Source organism: Aulonocara sp. 'chitande type north' Nkhata Bay, linkage group LG8 (assembly GCF_057382095.1).
Source record: "Aulonocara sp. 'chitande type north' Nkhata Bay isolate Kocher_YH1m ecotype deep benthic linkage group LG8, A_spYH_male_GT1.1, whole genome shotgun sequence".
Lineage (NCBI taxonomy): Eukaryota > Metazoa > Chordata > Actinopteri > Cichliformes > Cichlidae > Aulonocara > Aulonocara sp. 'chitande type north' Nkhata Bay.
The window spans coordinates 24,875,386-24,886,931 of NC_141351.1; the positions used below are offsets into that span (position 1 = coordinate 24,875,386).

General features: G+C 40.7%; 1 protein-coding gene across 4 annotated transcripts in view; it reads right to left on the reverse strand.

The window, feature by feature from the left end:
- LOC147323875 (uncharacterized) overlaps positions 1-11,262 on the reverse strand; it is a 20,330-nt gene extending 9,068 nt beyond the window's left edge. The window contains exons 1-3 of one of the 4 annotated variants that reach the window (XM_086304490.1): positions 10,903-11,262; positions 2,369-2,473; positions 209-304 (exon numbers count right to left, since the gene is read on the reverse strand). In XM_086304490.1, coding sequence (XP_086160616.1) covers positions 209-304; positions 2,369-2,473; positions 10,903-11,093 — 392 coding nt within the window. In that variant the 5' untranslated portion in view covers positions 11,094-11,262. Of the gene's footprint in view, positions 1-208; positions 305-2,368; positions 2,474-8,968; positions 9,089-10,902 lie in introns of those variants that run through there. The other 3 variants (XM_086304493.1, XM_086304491.1, XM_086304494.1) reach the window with 3 other exon arrangements.
- Positions 11,263-11,546: the final 284 nt, after the last annotated feature.

Here is an 11,546-nt window from a genome sequence, read left to right on the forward strand (position 1 = left end):
CAATGAACGGCACAAATATAAATATGTTTCATTTCATGCCATTGGTTGTGTGTACAGACGCTGGAAGAAAAAGTCCAAACTGACTGTATCAAAGTTTGTTAGTTCTGAGCCAGTGGCAACAAAATGCAGCATTACATTTATCTTAAAACCAAACTAGCAGCCTGAATATATGCAAAACATTTATAAATTTAGACATGGAAGGACTTGCCTGTTGAAAGAACGAGGTGTATCAGTGGTAGCTGGGGCTGGGACTTGTGAAGGCTTTTCCTTTGTGGGTGCTGATGTCATCACAACTCTCTCATAGCTGGAGGAAACAACAGAAACATCAAAATGTTAAATTCTACATGACACAACTGCTGGTGGCATTAACCTTCCTCTCTGACTGTTCCTATCATATGAATCGATCAAATGAAACAACATTTAACCCACAACTAACACTGTTGTACAGATCAAACATCAAAGCACACATTAATTTGTGAAGCTTGAACCCTTTTTAACATTGATAAATACACATTTTTAAAATTACACCGCTGAACAGCACAAAGTTAATAATGTGTTTTTTCATTTCACACCATTTGTCTTAGAATGAAGTTGGTTTGGAAACATATTCAGCGATGCTTCATCTCCTGCTTTGCGTTTGTGTGGGCGCCCCATGCTAGCAGTTTCCAAGCATTTTTTCCCCCCCTTTTCATTGAGGGGGGGGGGGGGGGGGGGGGGCACACTTTGGGAAGCTCTGACATAATCACAGAGTCTGGAGTACACAACGATGTTCTCATTGTAAGTGATTATAAATTCCCTTTCACATCTTTCCTTCACCTACATACTGAAGACATCAAATATATGAAGCAAGATGTATGTAATTGTGTAGCAAAGTAAAAATTGATAAATAATCCCAAATATATCTTATATTTTACATTCCTGAAAGTAGCCACCCTTTGCTTTGTAGACAGCGCTGCAAATCCTTGGCCTTCTCTTAATGAGCTTCATGATATAGTCACCTGAAATGGTTTTCACTTTACAGGTGTGCCTGCCAGGGTTCATTTGTGGAATCTCTTGCTTTCTAAATGTGGTTGGGACTACCAGTTGTGTTGTGCAGAAATCAAGTTGGTACACAGCTGACAGCCCTATTTGACAACTGTTAGAATTCATATTATGACAAAAACTATCAGCTAAGTAAAGAGAAACAACAGTCCATCATTACTTTAAGAACAGAAGGTCAGTCAGTCCAGAAAACTGCAAAAACTTTGAATGTGTTCCCAGGTGCAGTCACAAAGACCATCAAGCGCAACGAGAAAACTGGCTCGCATGAGGACCGCCCCAGGAAAGGAAGAGTCACCTCTGCTGCTGAGGATAAATTCATCCGAGTGACGAGCCTCAGAAATCACAAGTTAACTACACCCCAGGAAAATGCCACACAGAGCTCCAGTAACAGACACGTCTCTACATCAACAGTTCAGATGACACAGTGTGAATCAGGCCTTTATGGTCAAATAGCTGCTAAGAAACTACCACTAAGGAAAAGCAACAAACAGAAGAGATTTGTTTGGGCCAAGAAACACAAGGAATGGACATTAGACCAGTGTAAATCTGTGTTTTGGTCTGATTAGTCCAAATTTGAGATCTTTGGTTCCACCTGCCGTGTCTTTGTGTGATGCAGAAAAGGGGAACGAATGGTCTCTACATGCATGGTTCCCAATGTGGAGCATGGAGGAGGTGGTGTGACGGTGTGAGGGTGCTTTGCTGGTGACACTATTGGGGACTTATTCAAAATTGAAGGCACACCGAACCAGCTTGGTTACCACAGCATCCTACTGTGACATGCCATCCCATCCGGTTTGTGTTTAGTTAGACTACCAATTATTTTTCAAAAGGACAAACACACCTCCAGGCTGTGCAAGGGCTATTTAACCAAGAAGGAGAGTGATGGAGTGCTGCGCCAGATGCCCTGGCCTCCACAGTCACCTGACCTAAACCCAATCAAAATGGTTTGGGATGAGATGGACCGCAGACTGAAGGCAAAAGGGCCAACAAGTGTTCAGCATCTCTAAGAACTCCTTCAAGGCTGCTGGAAAACCATTTCAGGTAACAACCTAAAGAAGCAAAGGTGCCTATTTTGAAGAATCTAAAATATAAACCATGTTTTAAGTTATTTCACACTTTTTCAATTATTACATAACTCCAAATGTGTTCATTCATAGTTTTGATGCTTTCAGTGAGAATCTACAATGTAAAGAGTCATAAAAATAAAGAAAAAAAAACATTAAATGAGAAGGTGTGTCCAAACTTTAAACTGGTAGTGTACATATACATGAACATGTATTCATTCGTATTCAAAACATATGGAATTTCTTGACATGGAAGGACTTGCCTGTTGGCTCCATTAAAAGAATGACTGGTGCCAAAGGTAGCTGGAGCTGGGACTTGTGAAGGCTTTTCCTTTGTGGGCGCTGATGTCATCACAACTCTCTCATAGCTGGAGGAAACAACAGAAACATCAAAATGTTAAATTCTACATGACAACTGCTGGTGGCATTAACCTTCCTCTCTGACTGTTCCTATCACATGAATCGATCAAATGAAACAACATTTAACCCACAACTAACACTGTTGTACAGATCAAGCATCAAAACACACATTAATTTGTGAAACTCGAACCCTTTTTAACATTGATAAATACACATTTTTAAAATTACACCGCTGAACAGCACAAAGTTAATGTGTTTTTTCATTTCACACCATTGTTTCTGAGACCAGCTGTAACAATGCAGTAAAAACATGAAGTAAGATGTGCATTTTGTAGTCCATCTTCTGGAAATTGTAGTTGAAACAGTGTCAAATTATTATGCCATGCACATCAACGCAAGAGGGATGATAACCACCAAGATAAATGGGAAGGGAGACTAGATGGGAGGAAATCAGAAGTGTTGTCTTTGAAAATGTAGTGATTTCCTTAAATTCAGCTGAAAAACTGCCCCAAGTATCCTTGCTGGCTACAGGTAAGCCAATAACTGTTCTTTGTGACAGTGCCGTTACTCGCACAGTTATCCAAAAGGAAGCTGGTGGTCATGTACTTCCATCTAACATACAAGTAAGCAGTTGCAATGGCCTTGCTGACTGTTTGCGAATGCTGCTGCGTTCCCTCCCTGAGAAGGTTGATCCAGAGACTGATCGAAACTGCTCTAACCAAGGTGTCTGTAAAGGTTCTCAGTCATCCAGGTCATCGTAGTCAAAGGAGGGCTTATATCTGGGACTCTCCACCATTTGACTTTAGAACTGAAGAAGCGTCTCGGATGAGAGGTGAAACGTCTTCAAGTAACTTAAAGAAGTCCAGACGCTTTTCTTTGCAAGCTCCTTTGACTGCTCTAACCAAGACCATCATGTATCACCAAATAGGGCAGAAGGTGGACGACTGCACAGATGACCTATGATGACACTGCAGACAGCACTGGGGTGTATTTAGGGCTGCCACGATCAGTCGACAAGTCACGATTACATCGACTAATTTAATAGCCGACGCGTTGTTTGAAGCTTTGTAAGATCCTGAAAGATGCAGGAATAAGTAGTAGGATTTCAGAGTGTAAGAACGGCCTGAAACAGAAGGTTGGAGCAATGCATGTACAAGGATGCCAGCTACCATTAAAAGAAGAAGAAGAAGAAGACGAAGACGAAGAAGAAGAAGAAGCAGCAGCAGCAGCAGGAGCAGGCTCCGGTATTGTAGCCGTGTACAAATTCAGGAGCCGCATCTTTCGGTGGCTGCATTTGTAGGCTCATTACGCTATTGCGACGCAACGAAGGCTGTCCAAATTCGTAGACACATAGCACGGCCCAGCCAATTCCAATTTCCAACAATGGCAGCAGCTATTTAGTTTTAATATTACTAAACTTTTAGCATATTTTCAAGCAAGAATGTAGCTGTGTAACCTTCAAATATCTGCTCGGTTTATCAAGACATCACATTTTTGCATAAGTGCTCCGACGTTTTCGGAGACGTCCGTTACCCACCAGCTCGATAGCTAGCCGGGGGACTCAAGGCTCACTAGAGCTGGTGAGAACCGCAAACCCCCTGTGGTCTTTCACTACTCAGGTTAAACATGATATATAAGTCACTTAGATAACAAAAATTTTACTGTTTGGCTTTCTTCAGTGTTTTATTTGTTCCTGAGTAAATCAGTTTGGCTGAGATTAAAGTTACAGTTTTCACACAGCTGAATAAACATCAAACAGAAAACTGATTAAACAAATGTGAGAATTTATTCCAGTGTCCTATTATATTTTAGTGAGCAAGGAGCAGACGGCTGAGTTTATTAAACACCACTGAGACAATCTGCAAATTCCATTAAAAGTTTAATAAACTATCATCTTATCTTTATTTTTAGTTAGCACATACCTTAGACACTTAAAGCTGTAAGCTAATGATAGTTATATAAGAGCAGATGCATGCTGGTGCAATAAGCTGTACGCTTTATGTCCAGTGGATGCATAATCTGATTAGTCGACTAATTGCAAAAATAATCGGTGAATAGTCGACTATCAAAATAATCGTTTGAGGCAGCCCTAGGTGTAACGCAATAATGATGGTGGAAAATACTAAGACGCTACAGTGCCACAGCTCGGAGTTAAGCCCTTTTTTAACTAATACCTAGTCAGATTGCCTCAGCACGGTTTTCAGGGTTTTCCATTAGATCATATTACTTGGTAGCAAGTACTTTTTAGTACCTGCTCTCCCGGGGTTTTGAGAAACCATCCTACTCTGACAAATCGTCCTACCCGTATTATAATTTGACGGTGGCTTGTGACTAAACCCTAACCCTACCCCTAACCTAACCATAACATAACCTGAAGAAGTATTCCGAATGGGTGAGAGAAAAAGAAGTTAATGGTAAATAAATGGTAAATGGCCTGTATTTGTATAGCGCTTTACTAGTCCCTAAGGACCCCAAAGCGCTTTACACAACCAGTCATCCACCCATTCACACACACATTCACACACTGGTGATGGCAAGCTACACTTAATGTGAGTTTGGTGTTGTGCGCATGCGCCGTGTCTGCGCAGAAACATTGGGTAGGATGTTTTTTGAGGTAGGATGGATTCCCAGAACACATGGGTTTGTCACTACCCGATCCGTACCGGAAACCCGATCGGTACCCCGCATGCGCAAATCTTACGTCACTTCCTCTCTTTGCCAACATTCAATATATTTGAATGATACGGTTAGCGCCCAGTTAGCTCCTAGCATTTCTCAGCAGCTCTGCCTCCTTTTCGACTACCGGGACATTTAAACAATGAATAATCCGTATCCGCAACAAATTTTTGCTTTTTTCCTCAACAGAGCGTCCACCGATTGAACAACAGCGCCGTAAAATAAGAAGAATGGTGCCTAATGACAGAGTTAATAATACAGACTTTATAATATGTCACGTGAAGTAGAGCAGGGCGATATGGCCAAAAATATTTATCACGATATATATTTGAAAATTTGCGATAACGATATAACCGACGATATAATTGATGCGAGACAAAATACAACTCCACAACATTACTAGCGCAAAAAGACAACCTTCCATTTATTTTCACTTAAACAAGAAGCTGGTTTTTATGTACATTAAAGCTTTATAAAAATGTAACAGTGCAAATGCAAATTCCTTGCTGAAAGTTTAACCAAAAGGCATTTCCAGTAGAAATGGGCTGACATATCCTGAGCATAACCATGTATAATATCCACTGAAGTTAAAAAGAGGTGCTTTGCAACATTAAACTGCAGTGTGCAGTACGCATTTTTCGGACCATAAGGTGCACGGGATTATAAGGCACATTAAGCGAAACAAAGCAGTCAGATAAATCAAACTTTATTAAACTCATTCTTCTTGCTTCCTCCACTTCTGTACCATTGATTCATTAATGTTGAATTCTCTGGCAGCTGCTCTATTCCCATGTTGCTGCAGTATATTAATGACTAACCTCGTATTGTGGATGGATTATCTCAGTTGTTCTCCTGACTGAAGTTTGGTCCGTTTACAGCATCCTGCCATGCGATTGCATTTGTCTCTAACCATGAAGAACCTTCACGTTAACTTTTATAAGTGGAAAAGTGTTAGTGTTCGTCCTCCAGCTTCACTGTTTATGTTATGCTAACATAGCTGTGTCGCTAGCGATCACATAGCACATCATTATATACCAGCTAGCCCAACTTCAGTAACCCTGCAAACGTCGCTGCTGTTTAGTTTCCTGTCTTCATTTATGTTGGAAGTGATAGCAGAGCTGTACATTTGAATTTTTTCAGAAATCTCTCCGTCAGAACATGCTATATCATGAAGAATCTGTTTGTGAAAATTAGAGTGTAACAGGTATTTTACTAGTCTCAAAGTCACATTTTAATAGAAAATCAATTCCTCCTAGTTCCTTAAATAAAGATCTGGGTATATGAAACCACATGGAATCAGACTGAGATAAGCAAGCTCTGAGCCAGTTGATCTTAAAAGTTCCGATCGTTGATTCAAAGTCTAAGGCTCTGACACCACCCTTCTCATAATCTTTAACCAACTGTGATCTCTTAATATAGTGGGTTTTGTTTTTCCATAGGAATTGAAAAATAATTGAGTTGGCTTTCCTAATATTTTGGGGAGAAACATAAAGAGAATGACATGGGTAAATTAATTTAGAGATACCTTCAGCTTTGGAAAGGATGACTCTGCCAAATATAGTGATATCCCTGGTCAACCAACGACTAAGGGATTTCTTCATGTCGACGATACGATTGCAGATGTTGTTGTCTTCTCTTCGGGACATATTTTTAGAAATCACTATACCTAAATATTTAACTTCCAGTTCAACTCTTATAGAAGCTATATTAGAATCAGAACACGTGTGAATAGGTAACAATTCACATTTGTTAATATTCAGACATAGTCCTGACGCCTGGGAGAATAATGAGATAGTGTTAAGCGCTTTAGCTACCATGGATTTATCTCTTAAAAACAGTGCAGTATCGTCAGCAAACTGGATTATTTTGAATTCCTTGTCAAAAATGTTAATACCATACAAATTATATACTGGCGATAATCAAGCATATCAAAAATCAATCTAATGTGATTGTGTATATGTCTTCCTTTTATAAACGCCGACTGACATTCATCCACTAAATGTGTTAAACAATCATTTAAGCGGTTCGCATATACATGAGCCAGTAATTTATAATCATTACACAGAAGGGTTATGGGTCTCCAATTATCCAGAAGTAGTTTGTCTTTGTTGGGTTTTGGAATTAAAGTGATTAAACCTTGTTTCATTGTAGGTGAAAGATTAGTTGATGAGATACATTCTAAGTAAGCACTGTAAAGAGTTAATCTAATGTCATGCCAGAAAAAGGAGTAAAATTCCACTGTTAGCCCATCAATACCTGGTGATTTGCCCCTGGGCATTTGTCCGATTGCCTTGTCCAGCTCTTCGATTGCAAGTTTACTCTCCATACGAACCTTTATATCCACATCCAATGTCCCATTAAGGCCTCTAAGACTTTCCAGAAACACAGTGCCATTCTCCGTTGAATAGGTTGACTTGTAAAGGTTACTGTAAAAATGAAGTATTTCCACGTTTATTTTGTCATGGTCCTCAGTCAAAACCCCCTTGATATTCAGTGATTGAATCTTCTTATTTGATTGTCTGTATTTTTCTAAATTAAAAAAGTAGGAAGAGTTTTTCTCACCCTCCTCAATCCACCGGGCTCTTGAACGAACATAGGCACCATTGGCTTTCTCTAAGAACATTTTGTCTAGTTGAGATTGAAAAGTGTTTAGTTGTATATGTTCGTCCAGAGATAAATCCTGTTTGCAGCATAGCCTGTTAATTCTTTCAATAATGCTTTGTTGCTCCTGTCTTTTCTGTTTAGCAATGGATTTGCTAATTTGAATTGCTACCTGTTTAACTTGGAATTTAAACCATTCCCATTTGCTCACATGTGACATATCTAGTTTATCAATTTCCACAATTAAATTTCTCACTTCAAGGCAGAAGTTGTCATTATGCAGAAGGTTGTTGTTGAATTTCCAAATAAGGGATTGATGTTTCACCTTGGTTAATGAGATGAATAAGGAAATCAAACAGTGATCAGTTAGAGGGGAAGCGGAGATTTCACACTTAGAAATGTTGTTGATCAAATTGTTAGAGACTAACCAGTAATCAATCCTGGAACACTGACCATTATTAGATGAATTAAACCAAGTAAATTGAGATACAGATGGATTTTTCAGCCTCCAAGCGTCACAGAGACTAACTTTGTTGACCAAATTAAGGATACTTTCATCGTAACTGTGGCATGAGGTCCTGGATGGAAGACGATCTACAGAGGGATCAGGAGCTATGTTAAAGTCTCCCCCCACAACAACTTTGTCAACAAGATAGCTCAATTTCCATTGCTCTAACTGTTCACAAAGGAAGGTTAGAAGTTTCTTATTCTGAGCTCTATTAGTATAACCATATACACACAGCAGAATGTATTTTGAACCATTAATCTCTGACACTATCATCAGCCAATGACCATCAGAATCACTTTTACAGTCTATGACATTTCCCGGAAACCTATTAAATAAAATCATCACTCCAGCTGAGTGAGACGTACCATGACTAAAGAAAACAGATTCACCCCACTGTGTTTTCCAGAACTTTGTGTCTGCCTCTGCCGAATGGGTCTCTTGTAGAAAGACACAGTTAGCCTGTTGCTCCTTGCAAAAAAGAAAGATAGCCTTACGCTTCACAATGTTTCTTAGCCCCCTGACGTTCAAGGAAATAACAGATAATATATAACACTATTACAAAAGTATTGGGGAAAAGAAAAAGAAACTTAAGAAGACACGCAGGAACGAGCAGCCGTGTCCTGTATAAAATAACTATTCAGTGCAATAACCCTTAACAACCGGGAAATTTTAAATTAAATGACATGCTAAGCAATAGGCTTAATCAACAGCAGCATACCTGAGAGGTGTAAAAGATCACACAAAAGAAAATCAGTTCGGGTCCACTCTTTGGTTATCAATCAGAGCGTAGCCGTCCTTCAAAAACGCTCCCTTTCCCTTACTCCTGGCATCCTGGACCAGCGGCCACAGCTTAACTCGAGCCTCCCGATCTTCCTTGGAGAAGTCTTCCTTGAAGTGGATGTTCATCTCCTTGCAAACCCTCGCATGCCTCGATTTCTTCCAGACGTCGTCCCGGACCGTTCTCATGCCAAACTGGATAATTATGGCTCTCGGGGACCCGGAAGATGCAGCGTTCCCCCTCTTTCCCAGCCGATGAACAGTATCAACAGTCTCTCTCAGTTTATCCACAGACAAGGGCACAACTCTGGTGAGAATCCCGATAACTGACTCTCTCGTGTTTTCATCATCTTTCTCAGGAAGACCAGTCAGCCTTAGGTTCCATTTCCTCTTATATCGAGCATGTTCCTCACAGGAGCTGCGCAGGGATTTGTTTTCTTTCTGCAGCTCACCAACTTTCTCCTGGAGTTCTACTATACTTTCTTTATTTTTTCTTATTTCCGCCGTGTTCATGTCAATGCGCTTTTCAAACTTACGCAGCAACGCCGTCTGTTCATCCATCTTTTGCGTTAACACATTGACTGCTTGCAAGATTGCTGCAGCGGTGTCCTCCTCCTCCAGCGGCTGCGCTCGCACCCCTCTTGCTTTCTTCGGGTTAGGGCTTTTCGTCGGAGTGTGAGCCCAGTTGATTCTGGAGTCCTTGGAAGTCATGTCAGTGATCTCCAAATCTTGAATATCCTCCTCGTCACACGCCTCCCTCAATACCGAAACGTTGTAGTCATGATCCATCGTGATCATAGGACAAGTATCAAAATTAACCCCGGACAAATTACAAATTAAAGCTGGTTTACAGTTAGTTCTCCAGTGGCTGGTTGAAGTGCACAAAAAGCGCAAAAAACGGGTTATTGCTTTTAATAAATTCAGAGTTTCAGGACAAAAAAAAGCCAAAAAGTTCGGACGCCTGCAGTAAAGTTGCTGCTCACTCCGCCATCTTGTTTCCTCTCTCGTGACAGTGACAGCGTTCCAAGCGATCTGAACAGGTACTGAAATGTGACGTCATCCGACTGCATGCCACCGATTGGCTGGTCAGTAACCCTACCCACTAGATGAGTAATGCGAGCGTCTCGTTCAAGAAAAACTAAAGCCGCCATTACTGGGTTGTAGAAAAAGGGGCTTAATAAGCGATTAGATTAGAGAAGACGGCAGGAAGAAAGCGATACGTGTAGAAAATGAAAGGGACCGATACAGACGAGTGCGCCGGAGAAAGCTGTGAAAAACGGAGAAAAAATAAAGAACAAACGTTTTGTGCAAAAAGAAAAGTGGCCATTGAAAACAGAGCAATGCCTCCACACAAAAAAGCCATGCAATTTTCTCCACAGTGAACATGCTCAAAGCTAAATGTCATCCCAGCTCATGAATGGGCACCTCCACATGTAAGCCCGGGTTAAAAAATAATAATCCTGGAAGGACAAGCTGGAGCTCAATTATTTTAACGAGCAAACAAGTGGGGGAGTTGATTAAAGGAGCGGAAGAAAATGAGCCCCTAAAACTGTTCACAGCAGTCACTTGAACGTGCACAGTTATCACGTTTCAATGGTTATAATGTGTGTACGTATAGTTCTATGTTGCTTGACCTCTAAATCCTGGTTGAGTACCCCTGTACTAGTACACCACGTAGCTAACTCTGTTTCCTGTAAAACCGTCTCACACGTTTCTGTTCCCAGCACAGCGTTGGAAAGATAAAGAGGCTCGAAGGGACGTTAACACTGCTTCCTCGCATGCAAATAAACGCAATTGTTACGCTGTGTCTCACTTCGTAATTTTTCTAACAGTAACACCGATTCACGCGTCGCTTTCGGGCACAACTTGAATTACCTGTCCAGCAGAAAGCAGGCCACTTCGGCATCACTCTGAAAACTTTTGTCCCTCTTCAGCGAGGTCCACCTGGAGAAGGCGACGCCTAAGAACACTTTCGTTTCTTCCAGTTTTTCCTCTTCGTGCCCCAGCTTGTTCGACAGCACGTCCTTGATCTTTTCTCCTGAGAAATAATAATTATGATCCTGCATTTTTCCAAATGCGGACACTCAAAGTCCCCACGACACCACAAAAAGTTAAGGCACAAGCGACGATTCTTCCATGAGGACGATAAAAACGACTAGCACATGACCAAAACAGCAGCGTGTCCCTCAGTCCGGACTTTGTTTTGTTCCCCCTTGCAACACACATCCCCCAACAGAAAGTTCCTACCCCTGAATTTTACCCGAAAGCAGTGTCCTTTCTGGGTGTGACCTGGTAAAGGGTGTGTAGCTCACTCAGATAATCTGATATTTATCCAATATCAAATAATTTAAAAAAGAAGGTAGGTTTCCATTTTTAAAAATTTCAAATTGAATAAAAAGAGACCTGTTTACAAAGTTTGAAAGGTGAATAAAATAAGAGCCTCAACGCAAAGTGAGACCAGTTTTCTCTAAAATACCAAAAGTAAGTTAATGCAGAATCTAAAATGGCTTAGTAAAATA